Source organism: Arachis hypogaea, chromosome 8, assembly GCF_003086295.3.
Source record: "Arachis hypogaea cultivar Tifrunner chromosome 8, arahy.Tifrunner.gnm2.J5K5, whole genome shotgun sequence".
Taxonomy (NCBI): domain Eukaryota; kingdom Viridiplantae; phylum Streptophyta; class Magnoliopsida; order Fabales; family Fabaceae; genus Arachis; species Arachis hypogaea.
In genome coordinates, this window is record NC_092043.1 from 36544537 (window position 1) to 36563565 (window position 19029).

The following is a 19029-nucleotide window of genomic DNA, read 5'->3' on the forward strand; positions in this document are numbered from 1 at the left end:
CAACCCAGATTCCAACTCATTTCCACCAGCTCGTAAAAGATCGTCCCGACCCATCCGGTACACCGACCAACCGAACAATATCCAAAACAAAATTGTTTTATAATAAAAAGCGTATTTATTATGAGGGGTATAGACATAACAAATTTTTTTTATATTTTAGTGTCTAAAATATTTTTTTCACGTGTCATATACATATATAAAGCATATTTTTCACGTATATATACCCCTGCCCAAATTGAGTTTTATCATCGTCCATTGATAAATATACATCAAGCATTTATTCCATTAGCAAAATATAATTCAAAGTAAGAGAAAAAAAAAAAACTACAATGTCTCTTGGAGCTGCTTCTGTTGATGAGCGACCTTGTGCAAACTTTGGTCCTAGCAATTGGCAGGATACCTTCCTTCACTATGCTGATTCACAGTCTTTGGTATGTTCTTTATCACTGACATGCATGTATATATTTCTTTAAAGGATTTATAGTATATGCATGTAAATGTTCCATAAAACTTCATTCCCCAATAATTTTAAGGGTTTTGAAATCTACTTGATCGCCACCAATATATAATATTATATTTTAATTATGTTGTTTTTAAAATCAGAAGACTCCGTCTTTTAAATACAAATGCTTCATTAAAATTTCATTTCCTGTCATCATTGTTATTAATTTTGATATTAATTAATTCGTTTGATGTAAAACTAATTTTAGTTTCGCTTTTTTATTTTAATTGATATTTTTTATTATTATATAGTATCATAGAAAATATAAAATCAACTATATATATATATATATATATATATATATATAGAGATACTAAATTTTTCTAAAATAGTATAATAAGATAGTAATTTATTTCATATTGATACCGTATAAAAATTAATTGTTAATTTAATAAAAAATTAAATAACTAAAATCGTACATTTAATAAAAATATAGTTTCATAATTTTAAACTATTGAATATACATTTTGAAAATAAATCAACCAAACATATTTTTATTATTTTCGATACTTAAAAATGAATCTTCTTTTCACAAACCAATCTTGTTTTCTAAAGTGCAAAAAGTTAAAAATAATTTTCATTTTCAGAAAATAAAAACAAAAAATATTTTCACAAATTAATGGCCCCGTTTGTTTTTTTTGTTAATGTTTGTTTTTAGATATTAGAATTGAGACCGAAAAATTAGAACTAAATATTGTATTTAATAGTTAGAAATTAAAACAAAAATTTCAATTTCATGATACAAAATTTTAGATCTTTTAGTACTTTTAAAATGTAAAGAATGAGGAGACTAAAATTTCTGGAACTAGGGACGAAAATTTTAATAACATTTCTTTTTTAAAAAATACTTATTTAACTTTTTAAATCTTAAATCTATTATCACTCAATCTTTATATTTATTTTAAATCAAATATGATATTCAAATATAACTCAAATCTATATATTTTATACTAAATATAACATAAAAATTTAATTTAATCTCTATCTTTCAATCTCAATCTTTCTTTTAAATATAACTTTATTAATCTTCGTTCTAATTACACAATTGTGCTATTAAGACTTGTTATTGTACTTTGTTGTTGTCCTTTTTTACTGTCTTTTGTTGTTGTGTCAAGGGTATTCATGTGATGTTGTCATTAACTCATTATCCTTCATTTTTATTCAATCATTTGTATCACATGATGTTATTACTTTTTTGCTCACTCCAAGTTTTGCATACCTTACTTTTTATATGGGTGAAAACTTATTTCGGTCTTTGATAATTTTTTTAAAAGATTATAAATTTTAAATAAAAAAATATTTTTTTAAGTTTTTGATATTTAATTTTGTAAGACTAATTAATTATTTTATTATTTATTTTTTTTAAAACATACTTATATAACACATTAATCATTAATATATTTTTTATTTAATTTTTATAAATAAAAATAATTTAAAAATTATTAATATTTTTAATTTTATACAATAAATTTATCTAATATATTTAAAAAAAGTAACAAAAGAAAAACTAAATGGCATTGACAATAATTTCTAAAAGACAACAAAATTTTCAGCAAAAATAATTTATCAATCTTAAAAACTTTTAACGGATAAATCAATAGTTTAATATGCTTTATTCCATTAATATAGAAAAAAATATTGATAGAAGGATTAATAAGTCTCATAAAAAATAAAGATTAAAGACCAAAAATATTAATATTTTTTTATTAAAAATTTTATTGTCTTTTGAAATAATGCTCAAGAATCGTTTAAGATTTTTTTCCCCTTTTTATATTGGATTCTAACTCCAATAACTTTGATCCAAATGTCTCTGGACACTTCTTGTAGTGATCCAATACTTTTAGGCTTCAATTTTTCAAGATTTGCAATTGTGATTTTTCATTTTGCTACATCAGAATAAAATTATCCCTTGCCATGAAATAACTAAGGATGACAATAAAATAGAGGTAAATTTTTGTCCTATTTAATCCCACTTAGCTTTATTCTATAATAACTTGCGTAGAAGTTATTCTGTTCTTATTTATGGATAATAAAAAATTAAATTTTAATTTATTTTTATGAATATTCATGTCATTCTTATAATTATTAAAATTTAACAAATAAAATTAAAATTTAAAATTTATATAACTATTATTATATATATAATATAAATTAAAATAAAAACTTAAGGATAACATAATATTATTAATTATTATTTTACTAATTATTTTATTTATATATATATATATATATATATATATATATATATATATATATATATATATATATATATATATATATATATATCAGAGTGAGTAAGGACATGTCTTACTTAAATTCGACTCTCTCTAAAATTCTATCTTACTAAAAATCTGATCTGAGAGATAAGAGTAAAATAGATACTTGCAAATCTATATAGTATTATCATCTTTAGATATGATGACATTCAATGATTTTATAATGTAACTCTATTTTGCACTTATACTTCTTAAATTTGCAACTCATCTTTTTTTTGGATTTTTTTTATTGTAATCTCCTTCAGCAGGTGCGCTCTCCGTTATCATAATTTTCCTTTTAAGCTTTGTCCATTTCTCCCTTGATTTTTTCCGTCTTCATTTTTAATGTCATGATTTTTTTCATAGTATTTTTGCATATGAAACTTTTTTACCAAACCCAAGTGCAAATTAAAGTCATCAAGTAGTATTATATTTATAATAATAACAATGCTTATTTAAAATATTAATTTGATCTTAATAACAAAGAAGATTCTTCTTTGAAATATAATTTCTAAAATTTGGTTTCTCCTTTAATAATCTCTAGATCTGTCCTTGATTTGATTCGTCTCTATTCTTTGATGGTCATGCCAAAAAAAATTGGATGAGATAGTTTCGTTTAGAAAAGAGACTTTTATTTATGAGAGAATTGACTAAAAATTACATATATATGATCAAAACATAAAGTATTATTTGTATTAGTTTGATTAATATCAAATTTGATTTAAGAAACAAATAAAACCAATGAATTCGCAACAAATAATCATCACATAACAATCTACATCGAGTTGATCATATATAGAGATAAATCACATTTTAATTTGTTGATTTTTTACTCTTTTAAGTTAAATATTAAACTGAAAACATTTGCAGGGAGTGAACGAAAGTATGAAAGAAGAAGTTCAAATATACAAAGAGAAAGTGAAGATGTATCTATCTTCTAATGACAATAATATCATACAAAAACTAAGTTTAATTGACTCAATTCAACGTTTGAGTATATCTTATCATTTTGAACGTGAAATTGATGAGATATTAGTACAAGCCCACAATGATTTTATCAACAATGGCTTTGCTACAGAGGATCATGACCTTCACTTTATTGCATTACGTTTTCGTTTACTCCGACAAAAGGGATATTATATTTCATCAGGTATATATGTAAAAAATTCAATATTTTATCTTATATATAATTGCAGTATAAAAAAATGAAAAAGTCTAGAGACAGCAACTTTATTAAATTCTAGCCAGCATATAACCAATAAATGAAAAGTAAATAATCCCACACCATTAGATAAAATCTCACATCATTAAAAACATCATTGATGACTACTTGATTATTATAAATCCCAAAAGTTGATGGCCTCTAGCACTCCTAAAAAAAATATCAATTATTAATTATGGATTCACACTAATTATTATGTGAATTACATAGATATTTTCAACAAATTCAAGAATAAAAAGGGAGAATTCAATGAACCAACTATTGTTCAAGATGCTAAAGGAATATGGAGTTTGTATGAGGCTGCACAATTAAGGGTTTATGGGGAAGATATATTAGAGGAAGCACATGAATTCACATACAATAAACTTAAGTCCATCACCAATCAATTGAACCCATCTTTGGCTGACCAAATCAATCAGAGTTTAGAACAACCTCTTCACAAGGCAGTTTTAAGAATGAGGGCAAGGTCATATATGTCTTTCTACGAAGAAGATCCTTTGCATGACAAAGTTATTCTAAACTTTGCAAAACTAAATTTCGATATGCTACAGAAATGGTATAAAAAAGAAATTGGTATTACCACCAAGTAAGTATATAAATTTAGACAAGTACTCCTTATTAAAAAAGAGAAGGAATTTCTTCTAATGAACAAGAATATAACTTTTTGTATTATTATAGATGGTGGAGAAATTCAGAGTTTGGGACAAAGGTCCCTTATGCAAGAGAGAGGATAGTTGAGTTATACTTTTGGCCATTTGCTATGAACTCTGAGCTTAAATATACTACTTTTAGAGTTGTGACAACCAAAGTGAATCAATGGATGACTATAGTTGATGATACTTATGATGCTTATGGAACAATTCAAGAACTTGAGCTCCTCACACTGGCAATTCAAAGGTTTGATTTTACTAAAACAAGAATTGACCAATTTTACATTATGCTATTTATATTTTAATTAAAAAGGATCCAAAATTATCATCTTAATAATTCAATTCCATGATTATGTCACTTTCTTAGTTTTTAGCCCTTTTGTGTTTCAGATGGGATATTAGTTACATTGCATCTCTTCCAGAGTGTTTCAAAACTATTTTTAATGCAATTTTGGAAGTCACCGATGAAATAATAGAGTTGAGTAGTGCTAGAAATGGAGAATCAAATTTGGTGTTGCAATGTGTTAAACAGGCGGTAAGCTTTATTTCTTAGTTTCAAAATTAAGTATCATTTTCATTAACAGAAATATTTAGTAATAAAAAAATTAGCCAAAGACTGCAAGAACCTACTTTATTTAACATTAATTAATTGTTATAACTATTAATAAATATTAAATAAAATAAATTTTGGCTATTTTTTTTTTTGTCCTCCTAACATTATTATTTCATTAATTATTCTATCTACAGTTGTCTCATTATGTACAAGGTTATGTTGTTGAAGCAAAATGGTGCTATGAGAGTTATGTTCCGACATATGATGAGTACAAGACTAACGCAGCTTCAAATTTAGGATACCAAATGCTTGCAATAACATTTATTGCTTTGGGAGAATTCGCAACCAAAGAAACTCTTCATTGGATTTCTAATAATATTCCTCTCATCCTACAAGCTTCGTCACTTGTTGCCAGGCTCACAAATGATTTGGCCTCACATAAGGTAGAAATATTAATTTTGGAAAGGTTAGATATATAATAATTTATATGTATTTTTTTTATAAATTTAAGTTTTTTAAAAAATTAGTTTTAGAGAAAATAATAAATATATCTCTCACCTTTTAAAATTTTGATAGACAAATTTTTAAAAAAATTTTAATTACAAATACATTCTTGACATTTATAAAACGTTTTTCTATTTATTTGTCTCTCCTAAAACAAATGAAGATGACTGAGCTGGCACCTACATATCTATAACGGAATTACCTGTTACGATACTGTGCTCCCAAAATGCCACCGTTTTGAGAGCTGTCTTAAAATTTCAAATTCTAGTCAGACTCCATTACAATACCGTTCATCAAGTTCAGAGATAAGCCCCTTTTCAATTCAAGCTCAGCACATAAACAACATTGTCATTGTTATACTAAACCAGAACTCTTTATAAAAAGTTAATTTTTAGCTGCTTTCTCGTAATACAAACATTAAAAGATTCAACTTTTTTATATCTGTTCCATGAAATTAAATTGTGACATTTTGAAAGAAAATCAATGCTTTACTTTCAAGAAGGGAGCTTCTCTCAAAAGACCAATGCATCTTGTCTCACTGGAAATCCCGTCGACAACTGTTAGTGGTGCGACCTAAACTGGTCAACAAACCGATAGAAGCTCGCTCACCAATATGTGCACGTCATTAGTCATGGCTACATCACGCTTCAGTACGTTTCAAACATGATCATCCACAACATCCACATCCACCATTGCAAGTCCTCCGACAACACCAACATAAGAGCCTCTCCAATCCACATGGGGTGGAAGGAAGTCTTCGACAATAACAGAATCTCCATCTTCGGATCACGCGAGATCTGGATTCGACTAAAATTTGAAGATTTAAGGTGACTCTCAAAACAGCGCCATTTTAGGAGTACAAGGACCTATTTGTCCTATAATTTTTTTGAGGAGATTATATTTTAATACCATATCAGACACGTAGCTCCGTTATGGACATGTGGGAGCTAACTCAGCCATCTCCGTTTGCTTTAGGAGAGGCAAATGGACGGAAGAACGTATTTATATCTGTTATTTACAAACGTTGAAAATGTATTTGTAATTAAAATTTCTAAAGAATTTATTTGTCAAAGTTTTAAAAGGTCGTCAGGAACTATTTATCTTTTTTTCTTAATTTTATAATATAGTATAAGAGATTTTATGATATAAAGATTTAAAATTTGATAATTAGTGATTTGGAAAAATAAATTTATATAAGATAAATAAAAAGTGAAAATAGAATTTTTACAAAAAATTTAACAAATAAAAGAAAAAAATTATTTAAGAAAATATATTAAAAATATAATTATTTATGTTCAATTCTTTCTACCAGTTTAAATTTTTAAAAGAAGTAATTTTATAACAAAAAATAACAAAATCCTCCCCAAACTCCCAAAAAAAAAGTTATAAATTAAACTATTAGATCTTACTATATGAATGGTTTATAACTTTATATATTTGAAGAATTTGACATAAATATTTTATTTCAAAAGTTGTTTGGTAGCGCCACAGGAAGAGTTATAAATTTAACTTTTTTTGTGTGCGCAAAATTATGTATCATGAAACTATTTCATATAAATGATTATATATTTATTAAAGTATAACTTTAATTTAATCCATTTATAAAGAATTATTAATTTATTTGAAACATTGATAAATTAATAATGGTACGAAGAAGCAATTCACTAGTTGCAGTAAAACTTAATTAATAATTAAGTTTATTTTGTTATTATTTTTTACATAATAGTATAATAATTAAGTTAACAAATATAAATTAAATCAATTTACAAAGATATTATTTTTTGTTTAGGTGTTAATTAACATAAAATGTTTTTTAAATAACTAAAAAATATTTGTAACCAAATCTAACTAAATACTTTTAACCATATCTTTTCCTTCTCTTATTCATATGTTTCTATGTTCCTTTCAAATAGAACCTTAATCACTTCTTCGTCTGCTCACCCAATAGCACGTTGTCACTTGTCATCATTGTTTTGCATCTTTTCCTTCTTCTTAATACTCTTTTTCCTTTTTTTTTTCTACTCCTCATTCTTCTTTTACATTTCTTTTCTTCTTCTCTTGTATCTTCTTTTCGTTCTTCGATTAGATTTTCTCTTTCTACATTTGCTTTTTTTTTTTAATAAAAAGTGTAGTTGAGCTGATCGGACAAAATTAAAAATGCTTATACACATATTATTAGATCTCTGTTTCTAAATCATGGGCCTATACTATCTTATTTTCCTAAATATTTGAACCAATTATTTGTAGTTTGAGCAGCAAAGGAAACATGTTGCTTCTTCGGTAGAATGTTGCATGAAGCAATATAGCTTTTCTGAAGAGGAGGCCCATGCATTCATCAAAATGGATATCAATAATTGTTGGAAGGATATGAATGAAGAGTACCTCAAGTTAATTGAATATATCCCAAGGCCAGTCCTCGATTGCATTGTTAACATGGCACGCATATGTGAGTTTATATATGCGAACTCTGAGGATAAAGTTACAAATTGTGCACTCTTCAAAGACCACATTGTGGCACTACTTTTGGATCCCGTGGTCGTGTAGCAGTTTCAATGGTCCTAAGCTTTTGGGTTCTACCGGGATCAATTGTCCTTAATCCTTAATAAGGAGCTTTAATAATATGGATGTTGTTCACCTTCTCTGTTATTATTTTTTGTTTAATAAAATAGCTTGTTGGGGGCAGCTAGTGTTATATTGAACTTCTTTTAAATGCTTCTTAAGAAACAATTGTATTGAATAATATATTTAACAAGAAAATACATTTTTTTTATATTTTATAGTTTATTTATCTTCAATTTTAAGCAGAAATAATCTTCAATTTAGCCTCTAAATTTTTTTTTAATCTTCAAATTTTACAAACATGACTCACATTAGTTCTTGAGATAATTTTCGATACACAAACGTTAATGGAATACTGTTCATGCCCTGGGTCGAGCTGTAAGACCCAGGCTGATAGACGACAAATCAACCGACCTGTTCAGATCAGGTTTATCCGACCTCTTCGTAAAAGAGGTCGGCCAAAACGCTACGGAGGCCCAAAAAAGCCCAAAACGGAGGAATACAACCCGAATTTAAAGGCGGCAAAAGCCTAAAGAAAGATAAGGCGGTTCCCCCTTAAAGATAAGATGACTTCACCCAAAGATAAGATAAGATAACTATCTTATCCTCAGGAATGCCACTTCACACCATTATAAATACACTGGAGCACCTAGGTATAACTCATACTCTGATTCTACAAAAAACCTGTTTAATACCCTTGCTAACTTAAGCATCGGAGTCCCTTGCAGGTACCACCACCCTCCGGTGACAAAGGATCAGCAGCACCACCAAGTCCAACAAGCCGGACACAACAGCTCTGACCAATACAGAAGATCTCGTCCAAGATTGACCTACAATTTCAGGTAACCCTCGAAACAAATACTGACATAAATAATTAGATATCACGCTATAGAATCTATAAAATGATGTCGTATTATTTGTTTTGGAAGAAAAAATTTCAATAAACACAACTTAAAATATTGTTTTTGTTTATTCAAGTGCCAAAACAAAAACGTCTGTTTTACTGAATTTAAGATGGTATATAACATAACTTATGTTTGTAAAGTTTGAAAACTAAATAAAGAGAATTAAAATTTTAAAAATTAAATTGATGCTCGCGTATAATAAATTTAAAGACCAATTAACTATTAGGGTGTAATAAGTATGGTTTTTCAATATATTTAAACTATAAACTTTCTCTAGCCTAATATTATACCTCAGAGTACCAAACTTGTTCTAAGTGTCCATTTATATAGTTTCAAATTGCAATATATGGCTGCTCTAGATCAGCTCAACTACACTTTTCATAATGTCCGATCTTATCATCTTTATGTAATCACTCATCACTACTCGTGGTGCATATTCAAACTTCAAAGTAAGTATGTAGAGCAATATACATAGTGACTCATATAAAAAGAAAAGTGGTTATCTTATAGTGAAAAATAAGAAAATACACTAATAATAGCCTTGAACTAAAAATATAACTAATAAGATTAAAATATAAAATTAATTATTCTCATCGACGTCACATCCAAAAAACCTTCAGCCACCTTGCCGGCTTGCCGTCACCGTAAGCTGCTGCCTTGGGCTCTTCTCTGCTCTGGGTGCTTCCTTCATGCCCTCTGATCTGCTCGTGCTTCCTCGACTTGCCCGTGGCCAGCCAATGGTTCACGTTTCCATCTGTCTTGCTTATACAATTCGCTTGTCGCTCGTGAAGTTTTATTAAAATCTGACCAACACTTAATTAATAAAAAAATGAATAATTCTATATCATTAGATGTAATTTCACACCATTAAAAATACTAATAATAACTATTTAATTATAACATTATTCCAATAATAATCATCATACAAACTTAAGGTCAAGTGGCAGATATTTACATATCTGAATTTCACTTGATATCATTAATTTTAGCTGGTTATTATTCTAGTCAATTTTTTTTGCGGCAATTATTAGAATCCAAAATCAATTATTAGAGACCTTCAACCTTATTTCCAAAAGTTAATCAAAAGAAAAGTGGTTTGTATGTTAGTAATTGCCCAATGTTGCGGTTAAACTGGTTTTGAGAGCCATGAGAGAGCGAGAGAGAGGGGGAAACACGGGTGGATAAATATGGAGAGGCATAGCAATAGGCATACAAACCAATAGGATAGGGATCCTCAGATTTGGAACAAAGAAGAGTATCATCGATTGGAGCTAGATTCTTTCTCGGTTTTTACTGATAATCTTTCAGTTGATATCTCAAAGCGTGAACTGTTCAGTCAATTCAACTGGACGGGCAGGATTATAGACATTTATCTTGCACGGAAGAATAAGAATGGACAGATCTATCTATTTGTGTTTATCCGGTACACCACAAAAGGAGGAGCATTGAAGGCTATTGCAGAAATGAATCACATGGTGTTGAAAGATAAGAAAATGTTTGTTGCAGAAGTAAAATACAGAAGAAAACATGAATTGAAGGACGTTAAAGGAAAAGAAGTGGAGGAACCGACAAGAAAATAGCAGGAAGGTGGACCTCAGCAGCACAAGATTGCAAGGAAGATGGAAGAGCATGTGGATAAGTTTGCAAGAGATGCGTAGGGCAAGGACCCAAATAAGAATAAGAATGGATAGATGGTCCAAGAAAATAGAAATACCAGTGGCAAAAGATAATGTTACTTGGCTACAAAAGAATATTGTGGGAGGCACAAAGAAGATAATCAATTTTTAGGCACTATGTCAAAAGATTCATAATGAATGGCAGTGCGTAACGCATAAAAGGGAGTTGGGTGCATACAAAGCAATGCTAACGTTTGACACGTTAGCTAATGCGGAGGAAGCGTACACATTCAGAATGAACGATCTATTAAAATTGTTCTATAGGGTATGGAGATGGGATGAGACTGAGAGGAGCGAAACTAGAAGAGTCTGGTTGAAATGTTATGGAGTACCTTTGCATGCCTGGTCAAAGGAGACCTTCACAAGATTAGGAGATCAATGGAGGTGAAGTGGTAAAGTGTGATACTTTAACGGAAATGTGTAGTTCTTTTAGTGTTGGTCGCGTCCTGATAGATACATGTATGTTCGATATGATCAACGAGTGGGTTCATGTCACTATTTGATGTTCTTGTAAAAGAGGTAGACAGTAAGGTGTATAGAGAAGAATGTTTTCCAAAGACCACATTTGACCAAGGAGGTAAGCATATAGTAGCCACGGAAAATATACAGCAGGATGATATAAGGGAGGCAGCTAGTGGTGGCGCTGAGCCGAGGGTGGCAAGATGGGATCCAGCAGCTGGACTCATGAAGAAGAAACAATCGAATGAGGAACAAGATAAGGACAAAATAGAAATTCTGCCCTCTGAATTGAATAAGTGGAATATTCAGTTTTCAAATTATCATTATGAGAGCCGTGATTACGTGTTAACAAAGGGGAAGGAAATCTCAATGTTAACAGCTGCAAATAATCAGGAGATTGATTCAGATTACACGCTATCATGTAATTATGAGCGAATTCATATCCTATATGCCAATTCAACCGTTATTGGAAGGGAGAGGATTGGGCTGGTCGAAAGCAGGCCCAATGGCTTGAAGAGTAAGGATGGTAAGAACAAATTAAAGAGGGCCCAATTGAAAGAGGGAGGTTGTGGGCTGCCCATATCGGGTAGGGTTGGAGTAGCTGACGACCCGGCCCGATTGAATGTGGAACAACGGGTTGTGCAGCCCCTGACCCGGATGGAGAAAGAACCAGCGAACGCAAATTGTTTCCTTGCTAGGTCGCGATGGATGTGTTGGGGAGAGGACGAGGTGAATTCGCGATAGACTGGAACAGTACAAGGTTGCCACAGCGCATCCCAAGGAGCTGGGAGAGACGCAGAAATCGGCGGGTAGAAGGACGGCGATGACACCACGAATTTGTACCCTGAAGATGGCGGTGTCAGGCGCGGTTATGGGGATGACGCACAGATCCCTGGGGTGGCGCAAGTGCGCCGCTGTGCAGCGGGAAGAGCTGACGGAAGAGCGAAGAGCGACAGTCATGGAGCCGACAATGACGTTAGAGATCTAAACCGTGTAGCTGTGAGTTTTGGACGCGGCAATGGCGAGGATCAACAGGCTCCTGGGAAGGCTATAACACAGCAACAGAACCATGATTTTGAAAGCTTGAGAAAGAATATTATGGGGAATGAGAGGGATGGAAGAGGACCGACTAAAGAGTACCTTGTGGGACCGGAACGCAGAGGCGCAGCAAGTAGAGGAGTGGTGACAGGGTTGGAAGAAGATTATGATGTTGGGCGAGAAACAGGGAATGAAAATCAAGCAGAAGATGAGTCTGAAGCAGGGTTGGGTAGGAACAAAGATTCGGCGTTATACGGAGGCAACCAAGGCCAAAGTCAGAAAGAAGAAATGGCAGAGAATAGGGAGGCTTGGAAATTGGCGGTTGAATCAAGTGCAATTCTGTGCAATGATGAAGAAGACATTATGGCGATTTTCCAAGAGCAAAATGACGAATTAGCTAGAAAATGGAGACAATCTAAGCAAAAGGAGAAAATCAGAAAAAGTCGGCCAAAAATTCGTAAGCAGGTGTGTAATAAATTTTATAAATGATTTTAAGCTCTTGGAATGTTAGGTGTTTGAGAGGAGTTGCAAAATTGAATATGATAAAAAACTTCAAAAATAAGTTTAGAATAGTTATGTTGGGTTTGATAGTGCTAGTTGGGAGTGCGTTAATTCATTTGGAGCATCAGGAGGCTTACTCTTAATTTGGGATGAATCTGTTTTTAAATTGTTAAATTGCTATAAAGGAGATAGGTGGTTATATGTGCAAGGAATGATGACTAAAAATAACTTTCACTGTGCTGTTTGTCTAGTATATGGACCGCATGTGAGAGAGGAAAAACTCTTACTATAGGAGGAGTTAAGTTATGTTACAGGGTTGTACCAAATTTCTTTTTGTTACATGGGGATTTCAATGAAATTGTGCATATGGATGAAAGAAAAGGGGCGACAGGTCTATCAGCAACCGCTGAAGACTTCTGAGCATTGATAAATGATATGGAGTTGGTGGACTTAACGCTTAATGATTGCAAGTATACATGGTTTAGAGGACAGCCTTGTAGTCGTATTGATAGATGCCTGGTGAGTTTGGAATGGCTGGACACATACCCAGATACTCGGCTTAGAGGAGGACCGAGAGGATTATCAGATCATTGTCTATTGATAGTAGAAGACAGAAGAGTAGTTTAGGGTACAAGACCTTTTCGCAGCCTAGATTCATGGTTCACACATGAAGGCTTCCTAAGGATGGTGAAGGAAGAATGGAGAGGGTTGGAAGATGCTCAGTTTCTGGATAAGCTGAAGGCGTTATCAAAACCGCTAGGTAGATGGCACAAGCAGCACTTTGGGAATATACCTGAAAAGATAAAAAGGTTTGAGGATGAGATCAACAAAGTGGATGACATGGTCAGTAATGGGGTTTATGATGGTACAATCGAAGCAAGAAGAAAGGCGCTAGTGAGGTGCTGTGAACTGTGGTATACGAGGCAAGATATACACTGGAAACAAATGTCAAGGGCTCGGCATGCCAAGGAGATGGACAGGAACACAAGATATTTCCACAATATTGTATAAGCGAGAAGAAGAAATAACAAGATTGAGTCTTTAGTCATTAACGGGAGGTTGGTTAGGAGTCATGCAAGATCAAGGTCGCTATCAGAGATTTCTATAGGAAATTGTTCCAACAGGAAGTTACGCCAAATATCAGCTTTCGAGATGGTCTAGTCAACCGATTGGGGATGGAGGAAGCTCAAGCGTTAGAGATGTTACCGTCGGAGGAGGAAGTGAAGGATGCAGTATGGGATTGCGAATCGTCTAAGGCGCCGGATAGTGATGGGTATAACATGAACTTTATAAAAATGTGCTGGGAGGAGATTAGAGTGGAATTTACTAAAATTGTGATGACTTTCTTTGAGATGGCGAGGCTACCAATAGATTCCAATATTACTTGGGTAGCGCTGGTACCGAAATTTGTGGGTACAAAGGAGATAGAGGAGAATGAGAATGAGAAGTGTAATACCAGGCTTAGTAGGAGAATCACAGAGTGCTTTTGTTAAGGCCAGGATACATGATGGGGCGTTAATAGCATGTGAAACTGTACAATGGTTTAAACTGAAAAGAAAGGCGTCAGCAATCATCAAACTGGATTTCCAAAAAGCTTATGACAGAGTCAAGTGGAACTTTGTTGATGTTATTCTAGAAAAGATGGGGTTCGGGAGAAGATGGAGGGCATGGGTTGGAGAATGTATCAGATCAGGCTCTATCTTCATATTGGTTAACGGGTCACCATCGAAATCGTTCAGGATGAAAAGGGGGTTGTGGCAAGGTGATCCTTTATCACCGCTTTTGTTTGTCCTTGTAGTTGATGTGTTGAATAGGATGATCGGGGGAGGCGGTTAGAAATGGGAGAATATCACTCTTTTAGTTGGTAGGGATAATATAGAGTTGTCACACCAGCAATTTGCTTATGACACTATATTGTTCTGTCCACCAGAGGAGGAGACAGTTCGAAATTACAAGAGACTTTTGCGGTGCTTTGAAGTTATGTCCAGGTTGAGCATTAACTTTAAAAAATCCAGTTTGATACCGGCAAATTGCAATCAAGAGTGGGTTGATCGAATGTGTGAACTACTAGGGTGTTGGACAACCACTCTGCCGGTAAAGTACCTGGGAATTAATCTTGGAGCAAATCCAAGACTGATAAAAACATGGAAGCCGGTAATTGATAAGGTGGAAGAGAAACTTAGTTTGTGGAAAGCAAATGTTCTCAGTAAAGTAGGAAAGTTGATCCTCATCAAATTAGTAATCAATAGTCTACCAATTTATTATCTCAGCCTTTATAAAATGTCAGCGGTAGTTGCGAAAAGACTAATTTCACTACAGCGGAAATTTTTTTAGAGAAAAGAGGATATAAGACCTGGATTGGCTCTTGTAAAGTGAAAAATGATACAGACACAAAAAAAATTAAGAGGACTAGAAAGACTTGGATTGGCTCTTGTAAAGCATATTTTTCATATATATATACCCCTGCCCAAATTGAGCTTTATCATCGTCCATTGATAAATATAAAACATGTATTCCATCAGCAAAATATAATTCGAAGTAAAAAAAAAAAAAAACTACAATGTCTCTTGGAGCTGCTTCTGTTGATGAGCGACCTTGTGCAAACTTTGGTCCTAGCAATTGGCAGGATACCTTCCTTCACTATGCTGATTCACAGTCTTTGGTATGTTCTTTATCACTGACATGCATGTATATATTTCTTTAAAGGATTTATAGTATATGCATGTAAATGCTCCATAAAACTTCATTCCCCAATAATTTTGAGGTTTTTGAAATCTACTTGATCGCCACCAATATATAATATTATATTTTAATTAAGTTGTTTTTAAATCAGAAGACTACGTCTTTTAAATACAAATGCTTCGTTAAAATTTCATTTCCTGTAATCATTGTTATTAATATTTTCAAGAAATCAATTATGAAACAAAAAGTTCAAATACATAAAGAAACTGAAGATATATTTGTCTTCTAATAATAATTTGGATAATTTACCTATATAAATTATATCAACACCAAGATTATTAAATTATTCTAAAAATAAAATAGCTATAATTTTATTCTCTAATTTTTAATATAAATTATGAGTATTTTAAAAAATTTACAAATTGTTACGGATCCGTTATTCGAATTCCATATCGAAACTGCCTCTAACCTGATTACCTAGCATTTGACTTCCTTTTTACGGCCCAAATCGATTTTACAATTTCTAATTAATATTCGAAATCAAATATCCTCTTATCTTAGTCGAGAAGATAAAATAACTAATTCAAACTTTATAAAGGGGAGCCAAAATTCCCTTCAGATACGTTACTCATCCTATTCACACATATCTTTGAAATCTATTCTAACTTAAGCCTCAGAATATTTTTGCAGATATCCACCCCATTCGCTCCGATTAGACAATTCAACTACTGCCTCCACTCGTAAATTTTCGATCTATCACACAACTGTACGAAAAATATCTAATACACAAATAAATGTAAAACCATGAGAGATTCTATAATATATATCAAAAATAGCATGGACTATGCCATAATAAATCATGGAATTTTGATAGATTTTGAATGATATACGTAACCCACAAAAAATTCTCATAATTTACCATAGTCTTGCGTAAAACTTGGAAAAAACTCACAATTTATGGATGGTTGCATAAAATTCTATAAAAGTCCATGATTTACTATTAAGAGAGAAATAAAATTTTTTATGGGTATATATTAAATATTTTATTTTCATGACATTTTATCTATTATTCACATAAAATATATTAAATTTATATTCCTCAAATAATAAAAATTAAAATACTTCACAACATATTAATATAATTTTCTTAATTATATATAGACTTGTGATTTTATACCCACACATTTCTTTAAGCGTAATAGTATTTTTTAAATATTTTATAAAAAGTATATGAAATTAAAAAATAGTAAACAATTTAAATAATATAACTTAAATTAAATAAAATATTATAAACAATAATTTTAAATTTTAAAAAAATCCATTGTCAATGTGAAAAATTTTAAATTATAGAAACAAAAGAATTGATATTAATATATAATTTTGTTTTTGATCACTTCACACTAATTTTATACACACTTCTCTCTCAACAGTAAATCATGGAATTTTATAGAGTTTTATGCAACCATGCATAAATCATAGACCTTTTTCAAATTTTATGCAAGCTAAGACTATGATAAATCATGGGAATTTTTTGTGGGTTACGTACTTTACTCAAAATCTATCAAAATCCCATAATTTACTAAACCAGGATGCATGCTACTTTTGCCATAAATTATGAGGTCTACCATGATTTTACATTTATTTATACAATTTTTAAAATACCCATAATTTATATTAAAAATTAGAAGATAAAAATTGTAGCCATTTTATTTTTAGAATAATATGATAATTTTGATATTAATATGATTTATATAAATAAATTATCCTGATAATATCTTACAAAAATTATATTTTATTGACTCAATCCAACATTTGAATTTATCTCATCATTTTAGATCCGAAATTAATAAAATACTAGTGAATGTTAAGGTACGGGATAATACATAAAATTATATTAAAAATTTTATTAAAAAATTAGATAATATATATAATAATTATTATTACAAATATTTTATAAAATTATAATTAAAATTAAACTCTTAAAATTTTTAATATTAAAATATTAAAAATAATTAGTATTTATCTTAATCAATTTGAGTTTGTTAAGTGATTATTTCACTCGTCCGTTTAAACAACTATTAGGAATTAGAATCTAGCCTTGTGTATATAGCAATTTATTGGCTAGCGATAAACCCTTAATAAAAGGGGTATCATTACGTGGTTAGATTTGGCAGGAATTTTCGAATACACAGGTACCCGACCCATCTATACCCGAATGAAAAGGGTAATAACTTGACTCGAGTCGGGACAGATTTTGCTTAAGACAGGTATCGTCGAGTTTAGGGTGTACCTGCCCCGAATATATACATATAAACACTTTTTAGTAATTAGAATTTGCCTCACATCACACATGATTCATAGCTTCAGTCTATACTCTATATAGCCATGCAAGATAAACTCAATTATCTTCATCTAAAATCTTCTTCTTCTCGACTTCTTCAAAAAAAAAAAATCGCATAGCTTCTGTCATGTTGTTACTGAGTCCATCGCCGCTTACCTATTCACAACTCCCATCTTTCTTCACAGCCAGAGACGAATCCACGTTTAATATAGAGGGGGCATTTGCCCCCACAAATTTTTTTGAAAAAAAATTAATACTTGTATACATATATACCGCTTATTATATTATATTTGTCTCAAAATAAAATATAAATAGTTCTTTTGTATTTTATGTTAAAAAATATTTTGTTAAACTTAACACATAATAATAATTATATTGTTAAATTTGATTTAGTATGAAAAATAAATAAATACACTAAAAAATTAGTGATAATTAATTATATTATATTAGTTAATTAATTAATAATTAAATTAAAACTTAGTTTTCTAATTAAATACAATTTAAATTATTAGTGATTTTTTAAAAATTGTTTAAGATAAAAAATATATTATCTATGTATTAATATACTATAATTATTTTGGTTAAAAAATTTATTTATACTATAAAAATTATAATAAGTAGATTTGACAAGTAAAATAATTGTTTAAAAATATATATAAAAAATAATATTTAATCATGTTAAAAATAAAAAAAGTCCTTATAAATATTTTTTTGTTATTTTAAATATTATATTATGTGTATGAAATTATATTTTTATTATTTTAAATATTATAATAATGATTGTGTGTATATTTTTAGTTCTTATCAATATGTATTAGATAGTTTTAATTTTAAATTTTGAATATATCTAAACCAATTTAGATTGATCAAGTGATCAACTTAGTCATCCGCTTAAATAAGTATTGAGGGTTCGAATTCTGTCTCGTTGCCAACCAATTGTAGATTCTTAAATGGAATTCAAATTCATGACGGATTAGTCCTTAACTTGTTGAATATCGTAGGAAGCAAAAAAAAATATCTATACCTAAATTTTATTATATTTTTGTCCCCATTACTAAATTTTTCTGGGTCCGTCAATGTTCACAGCTTATGTCATCATCGCTGCTCATCCCGTTACCGTCGTTGTTGAACCTGTCACCACCATTTTCATGCCGAGTTTCTTTTCTCTAGGTAAATTTTTCT

General features: G+C 30.7%; 1 protein-coding gene across 2 annotated transcripts; it reads left to right on the forward strand.

Annotated features, from left to right (window-relative positions):
* Positions 1-247: 247 nt before the first annotated feature.
* LOC112705327 (probable terpene synthase 2) lies at positions 248-8986 on the forward strand. 2 transcript variants are annotated; one of them, XM_072201255.1, is made up of 7 exons: positions 248-431; positions 3628-3907; positions 4190-4565; positions 4658-4876; positions 5020-5164; positions 5377-5625; positions 6189-6767. In XM_072201255.1, exons 1-7 carry the CDS (start codon positions 330-332, stop codon positions 6261-6263), a joined length of 1446 nt encoding a protein of 481 aa, XP_072057356.1. In that variant the 5' UTR covers positions 248-329; the 3' UTR covers positions 6264-6767. The 2 variants fall into 2 exon arrangements, with proteins under 2 accessions (XP_072057356.1, XP_072057355.1); XM_072201254.1 differs by lacking the exon at positions 6189-6767 and adding an exon at positions 7934-8986 and having other exon boundaries at positions 249-431.
* Positions 8987-19029: the final 10043 nt, after the last annotated feature.

What these genes read in the sequence shown, in the direction of transcription:
- LOC112705327 (XM_072201254.1), top strand. Translation starts at nt 330, where the DNA reads ATGTCTCTTGGAGCTGCTTCTGTTGATGAGCGACCTTGTGCAAACTTT. An exon ending in GAAATTGGTATTACCACCAA is followed by an intron (nt 4,566 to 4,657) that starts GTAAGTATATAA and finishes GTATTATTATAG; the next exon opens with ATGGTGGAGAAATTCAGAGT. An exon ending in TGCAATGTGTTAAACAGGCG is followed by an intron (nt 5,165 to 5,376) that starts GTAAGCTTTATT and finishes TTCTATCTACAG; the next exon opens with TTGTCTCATTATGTACAAGG.